Source organism: Xenopus laevis, chromosome 4L (genome assembly GCF_017654675.1).
Source record: "Xenopus laevis strain J_2021 chromosome 4L, Xenopus_laevis_v10.1, whole genome shotgun sequence".
NCBI classification, from domain to species: Eukaryota; Metazoa; Chordata; class Amphibia; order Anura; family Pipidae; genus Xenopus; species Xenopus laevis.
In genome coordinates this window covers 71019196-71040454 of record NC_054377.1, presented here as the reverse complement: position 1 = coordinate 71040454, position 21259 = coordinate 71019196, and the positions used below count along the sequence as shown (strand labels likewise).

Genomic DNA, 21259 nt, shown 5'->3' with positions numbered 1-21259 from the left:
AACGGCTGCTCTGCAGCAGTTTGAGCAGGTGACCGGAGGCCCCGCCCACAGCTGTAGTGTTCCATCATGGCGGATCCCGCTCAGCTCCCAGTCACACCGAGCCGGCACGAAAAAAGCCTCGGACTGCTCACCAGCAAGTTCGTTTCTCTTTTGCAAGAGGCCGAGGACGGGGTTTTGGACCTCAAGGCGGTATATACATGAGCTCTAGGTTTCTTATTAACATCATTTAATGTATATGCACGTCCACATGTGCATACAGAGATCTGCTGCTGTGTTTTGTCTGTGTGTCTGTCCCACACGTTTCCGCTCTATATAAATGGTCTGTTAAGTGGTTATCTGAATTCTATCCCAGCATGCCTGTAGCTGGGGCATATTGGATGAATTGTTGTGGGCGAGTTCTAAGCACACGGTATGTGGAGACCTTGCAGAGTGTCTATGCTTCCTAGCCTAGGGCTTGCTCTTCTATCACTTAATTTGCCTATTTCATGCTCTGGTTAAATCTTCTAAAAAGTTTCTCTTGCACATGGCTGGATCGCTACAGTGTAATAGCCTACTTTCTCAGCTTTCATACTTGCACCATTGATGGTTTTGTGCAAAAGGCTCCTCCACCCAAAAACTATATCTGCATAAAGAAAGACAAGGCAATTATTAGCAACTGTCCAATTTGCAATTATACAACCTATTTGTTTTGTAATTGCTTTTGAAAGCTGTCTGTTTACATTCTGTTCACTCTTGTCTCTGATGCCTCTGATAATGTGGCAAACCAACTGATACATAAATACAGGGAAAACCTGACCCTTGTTACATTGTTTTAAGAGAGAACAGAAAGGTATCAACTGTGGAATGCAATGCCTTTTGCCAGTGTAGAGGTCCCCAAAGATTTCTCTTGCCGAATGACTGATTTTAGTGAAGTCCGTCCAATCCTTTGAAATTATCCTGCGGTTAGTGGGATTCGAACAATCGAACATCTTACGATTTTTCAGCCATCTGTTAGGAAATTGATCGGCCAGGTCAAAAAATCTTTATCGTTTGCAGGGCCAAGCAGGCAGCTACCCTTGGTTTTCCAGGCAAATTGGTCTTTTTAGTTGATGGACAATTCATACGATCGTTCCGAGATAATCGTGGTCTCACAGTGATGATCGGATCTTTTAAAAATCTCAACATCTATGGCCACTTTACAATAATTACAAATATGCCATTTATGTATATTAGAAAGTAGCTTTAGAATAACATTTTCATTTACCATGCAAAATTGGGTTACAAAATGCTTAGCCATTATACTCATTTAGTAACTTTGGATAGACAAACGTATGTACTCCCCCACTACAGTTCCCAGTACCACCCACTATCTATGTTGTTCTCATGGTCATTGTATTACAATAGTATAGTGTATCTTTAGATATGTTTCTGTTTGTAGTTCATTTCACACGGTCGTGTCACTCTTTGAAGACACAAGGGATTGATGAGTCATGTTAAGTTTTGTCATCATCAACTCATGAGGAAAGCAAGAGAAGTACTTCCTGTCTATCTAACATTAAAACATTCTGTTTGGTATAGCAGTGAAGTCATTTTTGTCATCTAACCAAAAACTGTGCTTTGCTTTGTAATACAAGGAGTACTTCTAAGCAACTTTCCAATATGCATTTAAGACAAAGGTTCACCGCTTTAAAGTTTGTAAATGTGATTGAAAGCAGTATTTGTTTATTCCTTTGGTTTTGGTTCTTGAAACAATATAACAGGCGTCAATTTCCTACCAGGTCTGTCAATCAGCTGGCTTCTCCTATGTTATTTTAAGGGTCAGTGCTAGTAGTGCAGAAAATATATAAAGAGGTACTGCTTTCAGTAGCATTTACATATTAGTTTGAAAGCTGCATGGAGCTGCAGTTCCTTTCACTGTCCCAAGTTTTTTGGTGCAGACCCCTTGGAGCTAATGTAACCAACTTAATAGCAGTTAGAATGTCATATATATATATATATATATATATATATATATATATATATATATATATATATATATATATATATATATATATATATATATATATATATATATATAGTGAATAAAGTACCCCTTATTGTAAAATATAAGGATTTTATAATTTACCAGGGAGCATGACCCTTACATCACTAAGCTCCGATTATAACCGAGACATCACTAAGCACCGTTTATAAGATTTGCAGGATAGTCATGGCTCTTCTGTATTATATAATGAATAAAGAACCCCCTATTGTAAAATATAAGGATATTATAAGTTACCCTCTGAGTTCTATGACCATATAAAACCACAAGGCTGTTTTATACAGGTCATGGACTCCGAGGGGGTACTTTATTTATTATAATACACAAATTTCGGTGAGTAATATGGCAGAAATGACTGAGCTCCGGTTATTACCAATTATATCACTAAGCACCGTTTATAAAGATGAAGGTGAGCTCCAATCCATGAGCTGGACTACTGGATCGGAGTACCTGGCTTGCCTGTTCTTTCCAGAATGCTCCAGCTTCCAGGACCTGGCCGCCAAAGCCTTTAAACAGAGAACATATTCTCTCTTTATGAACACCCTTCCTGGTGCCTACCTCTCCCACTAAGGAGAACTTAAAGGGAAAACACACATTTTCCCACATTGTTTTGGCCACTCTACCACTATATCTATCTATCTATCTATCTATCTATCTATCTATCTATCTATCTATCTATCTATCTATCTATATATATATATATATATATATATATATATATATATATATATCAATTATGGTAACCATACACAATATTCAGTAAGCATGTCAGTTATGCCTGTATTAAACATACTAATTTCAGAACTCAATTTCCGAATATCGTATTTTTTTGTGCTAAAAATGGTGGATTATACTAATTACTCTAAGCCATCAAAAATTTTGAATTTATTAAATGAAAAATCATGAAAAACACTAATACAAAACTTTGCCATCTGAAAGCTGTTGAGGTCATGGAGATGTCGGTGGGATTTGTCCCTTTCATGTCACTGCATGAAAAATTTGAGAATTTTGTATTGGTATACGGATTAGTTTTGCATTTTTGTTTGTGCCTTTTATATTAGGCTGTTTTAGTAAATTGCTTGGCATATAATAAGACTATTGATATATGGGACTTGTTGTCTTTGATTACTACAATTGTAAATATAAATTTTAGTTTAAATGTCAACATGGAGACCAAATTTTGGCTCCTGACTAAATTCCTTTTTTATAGCATTACTCTGTCCTTTGTATGTTTATTACCTGCTGAAAAGTTCAGCTACTTTCTTTGCATTTTTTTTCTGTCCCTATTAAGTGGCATTTTGAACAGATTTCCCACGGAAAAGCCTTATCTACTTATTTCCTGGTATTTATATTACGGATACACAGAATCCACTATTTGCATATGCAAATGAAGATTCGGATTTGGTTCAACCCGGGCAGAAGGATTCGGCTGAATCCCGAACCAGATCCTCGATTCGGTGCATCCCTAATTTGTATAGCACCAAAAACTTTACACTAATCTTTTTAGAGTTCATACATCGTTCACATCACTACCTGCCCCAGTGGAGCTTACAATCTAAGGTCCATGTCACATTTATGTATTTTACATGGACACAAGTTGGGGACAGTGAAGCAATTTGGAAAGGTAAAGTCTATGGGCTACGGAAGGTGGTAGTTGGTAGGGCAAATGTCATGATTAGCACAGGAATTGGTGGCCATGTATCTGCCCAGTCATTTAGTAGAGAATATTATACCTATGGCATTATCTGTTCTATTTTATTTTTGTAATAAGTTCTATCATAATAAGACCAAGGCAATTGGGTTGGTAGTGGTCTGTACAATTCAAATCAGATAGTGTTCAGCTTTCATATAGTTGCTCTGTGCTTGTAACTCCACTGTGTTCGTAAACTAAAACAAAAAATGGAAGGAGAACTCCAGCAGATCACTGCAAAACTTTATTCCAGGTTGTGGAGTTCTTCCATTTTTTGTTTTCATTTACTATCATGATGAAGATAAGAAAGTATCTAAATACATTTTAAATTTGTAACAATATTAAACAATTTATTCCTACTCTGTTCTCCCTCAAATATAGAAAATAACTGATCAGCTATGCTTGTGTTAATTGTAAGTTCTTTTGGACTGGGCCCTCTTGTATTGGTTATTAGTTTTATGTTTTCTTGTATGTTTAATGTATACTTTTTTTTACTGTTGTCAATGGAATATGTTATTTTATACATATTAATAATTGGTTTTATTTAAATCTTTCCAACTAGTTATATTTTATGACATAGTATTCATTCCCCAATCCTGAATCCATAACTTGTGCTTTTTTAAAATAGATGTTCTCCTTCTAAATTTTTTTTTCAGTTCAGGTGTTTTCAGAAAACAACCAAACTGTCACAAGAAATAAATACTTTTGTTTACAGTTTATCAAATAAAACTTGTATTTCAGTGCTCCTCTTTGGTTTTTCGGTCTACCAGCTCAGTAATCCACGATTAAACTCTTAACAAGGTGAAAAATTAAGCTATAAACTTCAATATAGAAATACAGTTAAATACAAAAAAATAGAAAGCAGTTAAAGAAAGTCTTCTTATTTTTGGTGTACTCTCTGAAACCAACCAAAGTGGAAAACATTTTGGAAGCTATAGAATAGGTCATTCTAAAACAGTTCTGAAGAAGCTGCTCGGATCAGTAGTGAAACATCTTCAATATTTACTCTGCAAGTCCAGTTGTTTTAGAATTACCTATACTAGATATACCATGACCCGGATGAATGAAAATCTTCATTGTCATTTTGGAAGTTTAACAACCCTTTGGCCTGTTTTCTACCCCATACAATTAAAAAGGAAGTTTATATTAACTTAAAAACATAAAATTCAGTATTTGTTAATATGCCCTTGCTTAATCCCAACAGCTCTTTTTGTTTCACAATAAGCCATTAAAAACCAATTGAAGGCATTTAGTTCATCTTTAAGTATGGTAAATGTTCTCAATGCAAAGCAACCATTGTTAGGCATGCTGCTTAAATCCACATGTTGCATGGTTTTCAGTAATCTGTGCTAATGAATTAGGGGGGACAAATACTTTCTAAGCAGCCCTGCACCAAGGTCATTTAAATTCAACTGACCCATTTAAAATGATATACACAGCTCAGTTTCCTTATTAACTTTTTGTGATAATAATGCTCTAATGCATTATTTGTATTTTCCCAGAACTACCTCCTTTTGCCCTGTCGTCAGAGCCGGTTTTTTCAGTGAAGTTGAGATCTACAAACCCACTCCTTTCCCAAAGAGCATCCTTTGTTAAGCTTTGAGATAAGCCATCTCATTACACAGAAGGCTTATCTATGTTAATTTGTTTTACTGCCTACTACACCTGAAAAATTCACTCGGCAAACCAAGGAAATTGGAAAGTGGAAGTGGTTTCCATTTTTTGTTTTGTAGTAGAGATAACAGACCACGGATGTTTCTTAAATTAGGCAAAAAGTATGGTGCAGGCCCACCTCATTGAGCTTGTGCTGATTTCAGCCCTTGACCTCTAGCAGATTCCTCATCTGTGAAACCGTATGGGAGATTTTACATTTCGCAACGAAATCTGCTATAGTCAAGTAAGTGAAGGGGAGCAGCCGGGCATTCTGCACCAGCGGAAAATCCATATTGTGGGGTCATAGCTTTAGGCCAAGGACATACATACAGATTAGTTGGCCTCAATAAATCTCCTCTCATGCAGGCAACAGATATCAATGTCTACCATTTATCTATTATATCACTGACACAAATGCAGTGAACTGAATGGATGATGGATTAACAGTTTTGACTTATTATTCAAGGCTGAACATATCTTGTTTGAAAGGGATGAGGTAGCAAGCATATATTGTGCTTACATTATATACTGGTGAGAGGTGGATCCCTTTTGTACTACAGGTTGCATGACCATGTTTGGGTGCTTCCCTGATGTTTGGCCCAGCACAGAATACACCTTGTGAGCCATGAGCCTTAAGGTGATTTGAAAGGAGCGAGTTGGCAAATGCAAAAGTCAAGACGCATTAAAGGAACCATAACAACAAAAAATTAAAGTGTTTTAAAGTAATGAAAGTATCATGTACTGTTGCCCTGCACTGGTAAAATGAATCTGTTTGCTTCAGAACACTACGATAGTTCATATAAACAAGCTGCGGAGTAGCAATGGTGAAAATCGAAAAAAGGCTATATGGCACAGGATAAAATAGTGGATAACAGATAACCTTATGTTCTACAGAGCTTATCTGTTATCTGCTGTGTAACCTGAGCATTTTCTCCTTTGAATGGCTGCCCCCATTGCTACACAGCAGCTTATTTATATAAACAATAGTAGTGTTTCTGAAGCAAACACAGCAGTTTTAATAGTGCTGGCCAACACTACATTATATATTTATTACTTTAAAACAATTCCATTTTTTGATGTTTCTGGTCCTTTAAGCTTTCATTATTATGGTCCCTTACCTATCTGAATTGCGATATGAACAATCACCCTTTAAATGGGGCCACAAGATGCATTTATATAATATCTGTTCTGCTAAATGGATAGGGATAAGGGGTGATTTGCTGATCCCTTATCCAGAAAACCATTATCCAGAAGGCTCCACATTACAGGAAGGCCATCTCCCATTGACTCCATTTAAAGCAAACAATTTTAATTTTTAAAAATGATTTAATTTTTTTCTGCAATAATAAAACTGTACTGTGTACTTGAACCTAGCTAAGTTACATGACTCAATAATCATGGCAAAATTATCCTAATGAGTTTATTTATTGTTTAAATTATTTTTAGCAGACTTAAAGGAGTTGTATAAAAAAAAAAAATCAGTTCAGTTGTTTTTAAGTTGTTCACCAGAAATAAACACTTTTCATTTGCTTTCCATGTTTTATTTGTGTCCATTTTTCCAAAATTGAAGTATAAAGTTTAATGTAATTGTCTCTGGTGTTTGCGCCTGTATTACGCTGCCAGACTCTGATTCTGAACTGTTACAATGTGCTACATTAGTTGATGCATTTTGTGGGATGTTGGCAACTGTTAAATTAATTATAACAGTTCCTCAGCAGGGCCAAAGATAATAAATGATAATAACTTATTTATAAATTTTGAACAGTTTACAAAGTCGGTGACCTCCTTCCCCTTCCAGGGCTGCTTTGAAAGATATAAGAGGAAACTTTAAACTCCGGTGTTAGAAATCAACTGAACTAAAAAAAAAGATAAAATTGCAGATAATATATCCTATACCTGTGCCATTCATTCCATTAATTCTGAATGGCTGGGTTTTTTTTGGGAGCTACAGAACTGATTTGTAATGATATATACGTATACAATTACATAGTTTTTTGTACTGAATTCTCAATTAACCTGACAGATTGCAATAAGAATATTGTATTAAGCTATCAATTAACCAAAAAATCTGATAAATGACTTAACATTGGTACTCAAGATTTGCAGTTTTCTTTTAATATCCCTGGTGGTTTTACATTTTAAATAAAGAGTTAAGAGATTTGTAAATGGAGTTAAGTAGTTATTATTCAATTTGGTTGTGCAGTTGCAGTGCAGTAAAAGGCAATTTGATCACAAGTATAACATTAATAAGAGCCTTTTGAGATTAAGCTTTCTTTTCTTAAGCATGTCTGTGCGTGACGTGTTAGAATAAGGGGATTTTGTGTTCCTAGCTAGTAAAATTATTTTCCCTCTGTATTGGAGCAGAATATAGAATTGGAATGAACAGCAGTCCTGTTAGACAAACAAAAATCACCCCAAGCTTTTCAAGGGATCTCTTCACTAATATGGCTTTCATTGCCCTGCCCATGACTGGCATACATAAACAGAATGTACAGGGCCTGTAAAGGAGCCAGATGCACTTGTTACTTGTATGTTTGGCTATGGGTAGGCATAACTGAATCAAGGAAATAGTAGTGATGGCTGTTGCAACACATGCTCGTTTCAGTTTGCTACTGTGAATTATCCTGGATAATGTGAGACAAGACTGTAATATTTTTTTCTGGAAAAATTCTCCCAGCTAATTTTTCATTTCCATTTTTACCATGTGGTATATATTGTGTGCACCATGTGCTAAAAGGCATCTTCCATTTGTAACTGTGTAATCAAGCCTGGCTTTTGGCATTCCTATACCTTCCACAATGGTTCAGTTTGGTTGAGGTCAGTCATATGTGCAATCCAACCATGTTCTTCCACACCCAGTCCAGCAAGCAAATTAAATATGGACGTCAATTAGTGCCTGCAGGCATAATTGTGCTGAAACAGGAAAGGGCCTTTCCTAAACTGTTGCCTCAAAGTGGGAAACATATAAATTCCACAAATTTCATTGTATGTTGTAGCCATAAGGTGAGTTCTCACTGAACCAGAAACACCAGCCCAATTATTCCTATTCTGCCAAGCATTACATTGGGGGCATATTTAGTATGCTGTGTAAATGAAATTCACAAAAAAAATTGTTAAAGCTGTGTAAAATAAATGGCAAATTTATCAAGGTTTTTTATTTATTTATTTATTTTTTGACGCCATGCGAATGCCATATTTCGCTGCTGTTATTTTGTATTGCTTCAGACATTTGTAAGTAAGTTCCAACAGAAGTCCCTTGCATTAAAAAAATATGCCGTTTTTACTAGGCGAAGCCTGGTGATGGAAAATTACCCGTTTTTTACACCACATAATAAATCTGCACCTTGGTGTTCGATATAGAGGCTAATTTCTCTTCTATGGAATGTTTTATGTTGAGTCAGGAGAGGGTTATTGCTTAGAGTCAGTGTTGTAAAGTGAAGGCAGTGGGTCCCCTTTAGAGTGTTTGTGTCTTCTAAAGTACAGGTATGGGACCTGTTATCCAGAATGCTCAGGACCTAGGGTTTTCCGGATAATGGATCCTTTCATAATTTGGCTCTTCATACCTTAAATAATGTAAACACTAAATAAACCCAACCGGCTGGTTTTGCTGCCCAAAAATATTAATTATATCTTAGTTTGGATCAAGTACAAGGTTCTGTTTTATTGTTATAGAAAAAAAAGGAAACCGTCTTTAAAATTTGGGTTATTTGGATACAGTGGAGTCTATGGAAGATGGGCTTTCTGTAATTCGGTTTCCGGATAACAGATCCCATACCTATATAACTGATTACACCACGTGCCATTTTCTAACTTGTGTTTGAGAATTGTTTGTCAAGAATTAAGGTACATTTCCATTATAGGAATATACTGATGAAGTGTTATCATTAGAATTTGTTCATAAACCAGATCATTTCTACTATATATTTAACTGTACATTTAACTGTTTCATTTGAGTGTAAAGCTTTTCTTGTTTTTTTGCTTATGCAGAGTCTAATGTGTCTTCTAAAAACTTTTGTAAATGTGTTCCACTGCAGGCAGCAGACACTTTAGCTGTGAGACAAAAACGCAGAATCTATGACATCACTAATGTTTTAGAAGGAATTGGATTGATTGAGAAGAAATCAAAGAACAGTATTCAGTGGAAGTATGTTGTTCATACACGTAAGATTCTTGAAAAGAAAAAACTCTAAACTGTAAACTCTGTATATTCAATAATATTCATAAACTTATGATTAGTGGTAGCAACCTGTATACGCTTCAAGATTTGCCCTGGAAAGAAAGTAAACACAGAGTACTGTATCACTAAACAATGCTTTTTCATTATTGACAATGATAAAAAAACAAGTTTTAGTGGAACATAGTTTGCTTCTTTTTATCACCCACCCCATTTACCGGTAATATACTGTAATTCAATGTATTATTTCACACAAATGTAATCATTTTGATAGATTTAAAATTTTTGTGGGTGATAGTGCCTAAGAATACCCTTTCAGTTTGCCACCTTACACATTTTCCCGCAATAAATCCTGACCTCGCTGCAAATGTTTTACATGCCGTGATCCCCATTCTTTCTGAAATTAAATGGAATTACTGGATACTTGTTATGTGCAGGAGAGGCAATGGCCCAATGTGTGACAATGCAATGTGAGACATTGCTCTTAGCTGAGCTTTCTTATCTCTTTGGCACCCACTATAAACTCAGCAACAGCCATTTCCCAGCATCAATAAAGCAATGTTAATTACCATTTTGCTGCCACACTTCAGTGCAGCTTTACAATAATGTACTTTTCCAATCATTTAACACTAGACAGAGATTCTACAAGGCTGTTAACACCCACTTATCAGCAATGTAGAATCCACTTTTTTTGGCAGGGGAAAGGTTAAATAAATGACAGCTGATGCTTTGTTTTTAGTTGAACTTTACAGGTATTGCTTGTCTCCTGCCATACACGCACCGAATATCGGACGAAAATTTGTTTCATATGAGTTGTTGGATTCGAATTAATAAGTGAATATGAAAGCCTCACTTGCCATTTTCATTCTTTACTTTTCCTTTGAGGAATTAATAAAGGAATTTTAAGATTTAAGAATTCAAAATGGGGTGTTCTACGTTTTTGTCTACACTGTTATGTAATTTCTTATGCCTAATCATTTGATATGTTCTATATGTAGGGGTGTAGGCCCTGGGTGTAATACACGGGAGATTGCTGACAAACTTATTGACCTGAAGGCAGAACTTGCTGACCTTGAGCAGCGGGAACAGGAACTGGATCAGCAGCGTGTATGGGTGCAGCAGAGCATAAAAAACGTCACCGATGATGTGCATAATAATGGATATCCTTTTGGTTGCTTGTAACTACATTCAAATGCTACTGATCTAAAAAAAGACACTTCTGTTATAAATTTACCTATTGCTTTGTCATATAAAGTACAGGCCATTCATATGCTGTTCCCCATCCCAGCTAAATTCATTACCTCCAAGTTCTCTCCAAGGTCATCCTCCCTAAACCCAATATCACAAATGGATATGAGAGTTCAACACTGGTAAAGAACATTTAGCTGGGGGTAGGCAAAAGTTTAACTATGACATTTTTTGAAGAAGAACTAAAAAAAAGAACTAGAAAAATTACATATTTTATATACTGAACTAAAATTTGAGCTTCTCAATAGCAGCAATGATCCAGGATTTCAAACTTGTTACAATGGGTCATCATCTTGGAAAGTGCCTTGGGCATAGAGGTGGGGCAGACAATTACTTTCACTTTCCATTCAGCACTTACTAGAAATCACTGCTCATTCCCCTGTTCGCTTCACTGTTTAATATTGTAGCCAGGGCATGGGTATGGACATCAGGTCCCCCATTCTGGTGCACAAACAAGATTCTGAGCTGATGCAAGGCTTTTCTTAATAACAGTGTCCACAAAATGGCTGCTGCCTGCTTGCTATAATTATGAATTCCCAGACTTGAGGAAACAAGATTCAAATAATTTATATAGTGTAATTTAAAGTTCATTTTGCTTGACTAATGTGATAAAATAGGATTATGAATAATTTTTTTGGGTGACTGGTCCCCTTTAAGTTTGAATAAATTAAAGGAACCACCTAAAAATCGATAAATATAAGCATGCTGCTTGGCTTAGAGGTTAATTAATATGTGTGCTGCAGATTTTCTGTGCAGTTATTTGCTCTGTATCCTCTTAAAAGCCTGGCAACTTATATCTTTATATTAATTAAAAATAACAAGCTAAATGCAGCATACGCCAAGCATTAGAAATAAGAGTTCCTGTAATGCATAGAACATCAAGTGAATGATACTAACATTATTTGCAAATTATTATTCTGTTAATTATATATTATGTAGTAAGACCAACCTTCATTATATAAGCTTTGATTTGTCCTTAATCTGACGTACGCTAGCATATCTTACCCATGAGGATATATGTCACTGTTTTAGAGGTAAGTCTACAAATGTAAAAACTTTCTGCAGATCTTTTTTTGGCCCAATTTCCAGCATTGTTTTGATTTTTCATAGTGACAGCACAGCATCACATTACATAGGTTTTTGGCTGTTTTATCGCCATGGATCATTTTAGGAAGACCACATTTTTCTCTAATGATGATTAAAATTTTCCTATATTGTTAATTAATTATCCTGCAGGGGGGGGGCAGCAACACCTAACAGATCAGATAGTAATTGAACCCAAATCACTTACTTACCTTCATGCTTCAAAGTAGTGATTTGTCCATAAAGGTTGAAAGGAACACTCATTTACCACAGTTTTTGCTCAAATCAACACCATTCATTAAAGGTATTTGCATCTGAAGCTGCTTTTTGCACTTGCACCATTTGACACTGGAGAACCCCAGAGCTATCCGCATGTTGGTGGTAGCTCCAGGGTTCCCACAGCAGGATATGGCAATAGGCTTGACACCAAGCACTGGAAATGACTTTAATTATCACAATTGTGGACGATTTGCAAGGACAACAGTGCGTCTTATGCAAATGCGCAAGTCAGTTCTCTCGCTGGGTTTTTACTCATTTAATAAACAAGAGCCTAATATTTATAATTTGCTTCTCTTTAGATTATAGATTACACACTAACACATCCAAATACATGCAGCTTCTGAAATTAGTAAGTAGTAAGTAAGAATAAAAAGATGACATCACTATTAAAAATAAGAAAGTTTCAGATGTCATTTTTCTTTTGCAATTTATATTTTTCAGGTGACACCTTACTTGCAATTAGAGCACCATCGGGCACATGTTTAGAAGTGCCAGTTCCAGAGGTATGTGTCTGCATCATTGTTTATATTAAAAGCCCCCTTTCTTTATTTTTAAAGTGTTCACTACTATTACATTTCGTTTGTCAGAATACCAACGGACAGAAGAAGTTTCAGATACACTTAAAAAGTACAACTGGGCCAATAGAAGTACTTTTAGTTAACAAAGATACATCAAGCTCTCCTCCAGTTGTTGTCCCTGTTCCACCTCCAGAAGACCTCATCCAGACTCCTCCTGCAGTACCCAGTACACCTCAGAGGCCAGCATTGACTCCACAAAATGATACTGCTACTAGCCAAGCTCCTGCTATACCCCACAGTCCTATTTCAAATGCAGGTTTGTAAATTGTTTGGTTACCGGTATTATATATTAAAATAGTAAGTTAGGTTGAAAAAAAGACACACGTCCATCAAGTTCAGCCTTAAGTCTGTATATAACCTTCCTAACTTCCAGTTGATTCAGAGGAAGGCAAAAAAAACCTATTCAAAGCCTTTCCAATTTGCCTCGAGGGGGGTAAAATTCCTTCCTGACTCCAGTCCCTGAATCAACTTTTACTATAAACTATCTTATCATAACCCTGTATTCCCTCACTTGCTAAAAAGCCATCAAACCCCTTCTTAAAGCTATCTAATGTATCAGCCTGTACCACTGATTCAGGGAGAGAATTCCAAATCTTCACAGCTCTCACTGTAAAAAAAACCTTACAAATATTTAGATAGAATCTTTTTTTTTTCGGAATAGGTGCCCTCTTGTAAGCTGGAAGGACCTACTGGTAAACAAAGTATTTGAGAGATTATTATATGATCCCCTTATATATTTATACATCGTTATCATATCCCCCCTTAAGTGCCTCTTCTCCAGCGTGAACAACCCCAACCTGGCCAGTCTTTCCTCATAGCTAAAATTTTCCATACCTTTTACCAGCTTAGTTGCCCTTTTCTGGACCCTTTCTAATTCAATAATGTCCTGTTTGAGCACTGAAGACCAAAACTGTACGGCATATTGTAGATGGGGCCTTACCAGTGCTCTATACAGTGGAAGAATAACCCGCTCCTCCTGCAAATCTATACCCCTTTTAATACAGCTCAAGACTTTGTATGCCCTTGATGCCACTGACTGGCATTGCTTGCTACATCCAAGGTTATTATCAACAAGAACTCCAAGGTCATTTTCCATTATGGATTTGCCTAGTGATATTTTTACATCCCAGGTGCATGACTTTACATTTATCAACATTGAATCTCATTTGCCACTTAGCTGCCCAGATTGCCAGTTTTTCGAGATCCTGTTGCAAGGATGCCGCATCGTGGATGGAATTAATTGGGCTGGATAGTTTTGTGTCATCTGCAAACGCTGATACATTACTTACAATACCCTCCCCTAAGTCATTAATGAAGTTAAATTATAGTGGACCCAATAAAGAGCCCTGAGGGACCCCACTAAGAACCTTATAGAATGTACCATCGTGGGGCACTGTATCAAAAGCTTTGCCAAAATCCAAATTGATCACATCTACTGCTCCGCCAATGTCCAGCATCTTACTTACCTCATCATTTAAAGCAATCAAATTTGTCTGATATGACCTATGCTTCATAAAGCCATTCTGATTGCTGCTCATAATACCATTCACTAGGAAAAAAGTTTGAATGTGATCCCTTAACAAGCTTTCAAATAATTTGACCACCACGAATGTCAAACTTACAGGCCTATTCTTGTAGTAAAGTACGTTAGTTAATGGACAAACTTTTCTTTTTATATGAATATGTAAATGTATAATTTTCATCTTTTGCATGACTGTTGCTGTGGTTGGGTAAACACTTTTACTTAAATAAAATCTTTGGTTACTGTACAGAGTCACAAGATTGTCCAGCTGACCAAACTCTAAGTATGGAAAACACAACCTCCTCTCGTCTTGCAAGTATAGATACATGCCCCCTTCAGTCTTCAGCCTCCTTGGACAACAGTACCGACTTACCAGATCCCTCTACCTCATTCCAGCCAATAAAATCAGATCTCTCAGATGGTAAGAATTTTTAGAGCATTTGTATCTGCTGCTCTTCTGATGCTGCTCTGCCTGCACCCAGAAGCATTGTCTCTGCTTGGGTGCAGGCAGGCGTGGTGAATTTTGGCGCAGAAATGCGACTTTTTGCATTTCACGCTGAAATCTGCTCTACCTGCTGAAGAGATGGGAAGCAGCAGAGAATCTGTATTGTCTGGCCCTAGCCTTAGTATTTACATTAGCTATATCTTACTACTTGGGTTTGATGCAAAAGATTTCAGTCTTCTAGTTATAACGTATTTGTATTCTTAATCCAATCTGCTCTTTGCAACTAACAATAAATAACAGACCTGTAACCTATTTAAAGGAACAGTAATGCATAAAAATTAAAGTGCATTAAAGTAATAAAAATATCATGTACTGTTGCCCTGCACTGTTAAAACTGATCAGTTTGCTTCAGACACACGACTATAGTCCATATAAACAAGCTTCTTGTGTCGGAAGGTTATATGGCACAGGTTAAATAGTGGATAACGGATGATATCATTATGTTCTACAGAGCTTATCTGCTATCTGTTGTGTAACCTGAGACTTTTCTCCTTTGAATGGCTGCCCCCCCCTTTCTACACAGCAGTTTATTTATATTAACAATAGAAGTGTTTCTGAAGCAAACACAGCAGTTTTACCAGCGCACGGTAACTCTGCATTATATTTTTATTTCTTTAAAACAATTTTATTTTTTTGATGTCACTGTTCCTTTAAAGATGAAGGAGCCTATTTATCATGTTGTGTAAACAGTGGAGAAAAACAGCATGAGAGGGGTAGACTGAGCCTTGGGCAATCCCCTTTATGGCCCAGCACTGCCACCAGCTTGATCCCAGAGTGTCGCAGCCTCTGGTAAATACATTTCTAGGGTGTTGTCATATTAAAATGTCTAATTAGCACACAAAATAGATGAGTTGATATGTCTGCACATTGTAAAAATATTCATTTTGTTTTTCCATTTCAGTACTGGAATTGCCAAAAGATATATCTGATTTTTTTGATCAAACAAAAGGTATGGAAGAGTTTTCATTTTATTTGTAATGTCATGTCATAAAATATCTCGCAAGCAAAGGCAACCCTGTGGAGGTTGCCTTTATATATTAACAGACTGTAAATGTTGGTGACAGAGAGAGTGCAGAAAAATCACTATTTATTTGAAGGCTAGTTATATAGTCGTTCTCAATTCATTTCAACAGTAGCAAAAACCACAGCTGGTATTTAGGGCAGCTATTGCATTGAGGAAAATGAGAATCTTGCTCAGGCTGTAGTGTAAAGGAAGGTTACTAGGAACAGAAAAAACCTTCCCCTGGTAACTTTAAGAGCAGAAATTCCCCGATTATAAACTCAGAAATGGACTTCCAGTAGGGATGGGCTATTTTTTTCGCCTTGTTTCACCTCAAAAATTACGCCCATAGACTTGCATGGCGTTGTGAGTCAAATATATATGATGCGCCTAAACAATTTTTGCCGCGCGACAATTTTTTTGACGCCCATAGACTTTAATGGGCGTCGGCGAGTTTTTGGCAAAACTAAACGAGTCAAATTCGCCCATCCCTAACTTCCAGTAGTGCAGAGAGCAAAATTGCACTTGATGCAGATCAGGCGGTGTGGGGTGCACAATCGCCACTGTATGTACCTTAAAGGGATACTGTCATGGGGAAAAAAAATTTTTTCAAAATGATTCAGTTAATAGTGCTGCTCCAGCAGAATTCTGCACTGAAATCCATTTCTCAAAAGAACAAACTGATTTTTTTATATTCAATTTTGAAATCTGACATGGGGCTAGACATATTGTCAATTTCCCAGCTGCCTCAAGTCATGTGACTTGTGCTCTGATAAACTTCAATCACTCTTTACTGCTGTACTGCAAGTTGGAGTGATATCATCCCCCTCCCTTCCCCCCCCCCCAGCAGCCAAACAAAAGAACAATGGGAAGGTAACCAGATAGCAGCTCCCTAACAGCTGCCTGGTAGATCTAAGAACAACACTCAATAGTAAAAACCCATGTCTCACTGAGACACATTCAGTTACATTGAGAAGGAAAAACAGCAGCCTGCAAGAAAGCATTTCTCTCCTAAATTGCATGCACAAGTCACATGACCAGGGGCAGCTGGGAAATTGACAAAATGTCTAGCCCCATGTCAGATTTCAAAATAGAATATAAAAAAAACTGTTTGCTCTTTTGAGAAATGGATTTCAGTGCAGAATTCTGCTGGAGCAGCACTATTAACTGATTTAATTTTGAAAACATTTTTTTTTTCCATGACAGTATCCCTTTAAGTTATATTGCTGGCAAAGGAGAATAACTAAACTGCAGTAAGCATATTCTTTCTGTGTGTATTAACCAATATGTAACTGGAATATTCATGTCACAATGAGCTAAGAGCTATTGCCAAGAAATAGTTTATATTTTTCCACTGAACTTTGAAACAATGACTGTTTAACTGCATATAGGCAGACTATGGTTTATCAAAGGGCATAGCTTATTATATGCACAGAACAATCCCTCTGCATGTTTATATTGCTGAATGTGGCTCTGAAATAGCCAAGGGAATTAATATGACGGTTCCCACTCTCCTACTTCGGTACAGAGAAAGAATAGTCACTGCATGATATTAAAGGGTCCTACCACACTTTTTTAAATATAGTGATTTAGCAAAAATGTATAGTTTTCATTTAATTCAGAATCAAATGCCAATTGCAAAAGGGATGATCAGCAGTGGGTAAAAAATTTCAGTGAGAACTGCCATGTCGCTACTGCACATGCCCTGATTTATTTGCATAGCATTAATCTAATTGGCTGCCAATAGGATTAATGCTATGCAAATGAGTGATGTAGGCGCAGCAGCAAATAAAGCTGTGGATCTACTTGCTGAAGTTCTGTATGCCGATACTGATTTTTAGTGTTGAAGGGAGGGGGATATTGGCAACACCCTTCTACTGAGGGAAAGTCTAAGTCTGCGTTCTGGAAAGGGACAGCAATTACTATTAATAATATTGAAATATTTTATTTTTGCTAATTGATTATATTTGTAAAAGTGTTTCTTTTGCAAAGCCCTGCTATGGTAGGAATTTGCAAATGGCGAACATCACCCTGAGGCCCTGAACCAATAATATTTGTTGGATTTATATATTGTAATATGGGTTTGGTTATCCTAGACAATCTTAGTTAATATAAATGTATACATCTAGTCTTTATGACATGGAAACAAGGGAATCATTAGTGCATGCTTGTTTTGCAGAATTAATACAAATGTATAATATACTTGTCATTGTATTGTAGAATCCTGACCATAGTAACTATGTAATGCTTCTGTTCTCTCCCAGAATGTATCACTTCAGACTTGTTAGAAGAATTAATGTCCTCTGAAGGTAAGTGTTACCATCAAGGCATTTTTTTCCATGTCTTTCTTTTTATCTTTTGTTAAAATCATATTAAAAGAAGGCATGATTTCATTAGAGGCGTGGCCCATATCAGGAACCTACCAAGCATTTTTCATAGCCAGGAGAACTCCTCAAATTTTCTAATAGTCAGAACCACTATTCTGTTTCAGTATTCTACAGGGAAATTTGAGGGTCTAATGCAGGGATCCCCAACCTTTTCAACCCGTGAGCAACATTCAGACGTTAAAGGAGTTGGGAAGCAACACATGCATGAAAAATGTTCTTGGGCTGCAAAATAAGTGCTGTGATTGGCTATTTGTTAGCCCCTATGTGGATTGTCAACCTACATTGAGGCTCTGTTTGGCAGTACATCGGGTTTTTATACAACCAAAACTGCCTTCAAGCCTGGAATTAAAAAATAGGAACCTGCTTTGAGGTCACTGGGAGCAACTTTCCAGGGGTTGGAGAGCAACATGTTGCTTACGAGCTACTGGTTGGGGATCACTGGTCTAATGTCTGCTTTCGGGTTCTCCCTTACTGTCAAGTATTAGTGCTATGTGACAGTAAGGCTGAGGCTGGCAGAAGAGCTGAGAGTAAGCAAACCCCCAGCTTATCCTTTTTTGATGAGTAGCATGTTATACAGCAGCCTTCTCAGTGGACTGCTGATTTGTTTTGACTTTTTTTTTTTTGCTCAGTGGGACAAAAAGTAGAATGTGATTTTACTTCCATTTTCAGTGTTTGCCCTGTTTTGGCAAGATATAACAAAAAATCATTATTATAAGCCAAATGTTTGTTTTTAATGTTAAAAAAAGGGGTTGGTTGTACATAGGGCCTCTTTAACATGATAGACTAGACAGCTAAATAATGGTCGACCACTGTAGAGTTGATAGAATAAAAATAAACATGAAAAAGCAAGTGTCCTTTATTTTACAGAGCTGCAGAGTTGATAGCAAACATGCTGTAATAAAACCAGATCAGATTAATTATTTTTGATTTTACGGTTCCAGCAAAGAGTGCTTAATACTCGGTACAACAGAAAAAAATAAATAAATATATATATATATATATATATATATATATATATATATATATATATATATATATATATATATATATATATATATATATATATATATATATGTATGTGTATATATATATGTATATGTATGTATGTATATATATATATGTATGTATGTATGTATGTATGTATGTATGTATGTATGTTTATAGATGGTATAGAGTTGTATTGCAATATGTCTCTATATAAATAATTTCAGAACCATTTGCATCTGTGATAGCCCTGTATGTGGGCACCTACATATGCTCAAAAGTATTCTCATGATTTTGTTTTGTTTTTTTGTCCTCAGTTTTTGCTCCTCTGCTCAGACTCTCTCCTCCTCCTGGTGACCATGACTATGTCTATAATTTGGATGAAAGTGAAGGAGTTTGCGATCTTTTTGATGTACCCATCAATCTCTGATATTTTGAACTTGGCTTTGTGCCTTTTTTGTGAATAAGAACTTTTTTTGTTGTCTTTCATGAAGAAATGTTTCTATTTTTGGATATCTGCGTGAGTTACAGAACCCATACCAGAGATCTCTGCAGTATAAAAAGGCACATTCTCCTCACTGTGATGAGAATCTGCTCAAAGACTTTCCATCCCTGTGATAAGAGGGCTGCTTGGCAAACCCTTCATAGAGGTTGTTGGTATTGTTCCAGCTTTATTAAGTCCATTACTTCATCCTGCAGAAGCATTTTACAAATTTCAAGCACTTAACATTTTACTGCAGTACATAACATTTGTATATTTGGCTGTGAATGCCTCAGTATTTGGGCTTTTTTTATCCATAATTAACAGTATTTGATTCTATCCAATTATATCGTAGGTGTGCAGTACCATCCACCATAAACAAATGATTTTTCATGCAGTAACAGTAAAGCATATGCTTGGTTGTCTTTTACTATGCTCTGGCCTTGCTCACTGCCAAATCCTTGCCAGTAACTGTCTAGCTAAACAAAAGAATATGTTGATGTGAAATTATTTTTCTACTTACATTTGCTGCGCCACAGCAACTATTTGTAATTTTTTGTTTTCTACAAAATAAACCCATATTTGCCAGTAGCACTTTAGGGATGTAAAAATGAACCCCCAGAGCTGCTGTGTGACTTTATTTGTTTGGGAGAAATAGTGGTGAGATACAACACAAATGCTATGCAGACCATTATTGTAGTTCAAAGGATACACCCTACAGTGATTTCTGGAACTGGATATTAATGATAAAATTCTATATTTTAGAAAGAATATTAAACGAGTTAACCTATTACTAGTCACTTTGATGAGAATATATGCCTTAGGATTGACATCTTCCTTTGCACTGTACTGCCATATATCTCTCATATATTGGGTGGCATGGTACCAAGGGGTTAATATGCTTCTCCCAGTTGGCAGAGAATGCTTCTTAATCGCACCTGAATCTCAATCCAGAGTTTAAATATCAGGTCCTGATCTATTATTTGACATGAATGAATTTCATTTACTATACTGCAAAATGAAGTTTTTCTGCAAGCTGTGTTCTTGGACAGTCTTCTATGTTTAATAGGAGAAAGTATGTTTATACCCTCCATTGCTTTCTCTGCTATAAACCCCCAAAAAGTGGCCCCTTGCAGCCACATGACTGATGGGCAATACAAAAGACAACTTGTATCTGTGGATGCTAACTGTAGTGGTTAAAAAAAAAAAAATCTTTATTTCTGTCATGTGTCTCTGCATGTGCCATTGCCCTTTGAATCAAAGGAAATATTGGTGGCAAATATTTGTCTCCCATGGGAAATCGGCTATAAATCAATTGAAAATACCTTGCATAGACTCATTAGAATCACTGCCTGTAAAATAGATTACAGCAATTTATGTTACAGTGGTTCTTATGAACCCAAAAGGCAAGGTAAGTTATGGCAATTTGTCTCACGTGGGACTGGTGATTTCCACTATATGTGCTATTGCACTAAGGATGTGAATGGGGTTTCCCCGGATTGTGATTGTTATGCTTTAGTATGGGTGATGGGCAGCAGCAGCATCCCAAATTTGCTGCAAAACATCTTCACTGTTAAATAACCTCTGAATCGGAAGTGATGGAGAGTGAGGTAGAGCAAAAGAACTAAGTGACATTACACTGACTAGTTTTGCAT

The 21259-nt window shown here is 36.5% G+C and overlaps 1 protein-coding gene across 1 annotated transcript; it reads left to right on the top strand.

Annotated features, from left to right (window-relative positions):
- Positions 1–50: 50 nt before the first annotated feature.
- e2f4.L (E2F transcription factor 4 L homeolog) lies at positions 51–20219 on the top strand. The gene is made up of 10 exons (XM_018258132.2): positions 51–189; positions 9398–9507; positions 10536–10697; positions 11776–11819; positions 12589–12650; positions 12735–12981; positions 14498–14668; positions 15654–15701; positions 18017–18061; positions 19441–20219. Exons 1-10 carry the CDS (start codon positions 67–69, stop codon positions 19551–19553), a joined length of 1125 nt encoding a protein of 374 aa, XP_018113621.1. The 5' UTR covers positions 51–66; the 3' UTR covers positions 19554–20219.
- The last annotated feature ends 1040 nt before the right edge of the window (positions 20220–21259 follow it).

What these genes read in the sequence shown, in the direction of transcription:
- e2f4.L (XM_018258132.2), top strand. Translation starts at nt 67, where the DNA reads ATGGCGGATCCCGCTCAGCTCCCAGTCACACCGAGCCGGCACGAAAAA. An exon ending in AAGAACAGTATTCAGTGGAA is followed by an intron (nt 9,508 to 10,535) that starts GTATGTTGTTCA and finishes TTCTATATGTAG; the next exon opens with GGGTGTAGGCCCTGGGTGTA. An exon ending in TATATGTCACTGTTTTAGAG is followed by an intron (nt 11,820 to 12,588) that starts GTAAGTCTACAA and finishes TATATTTTTCAG; the next exon opens with GTGACACCTTACTTGCAATT.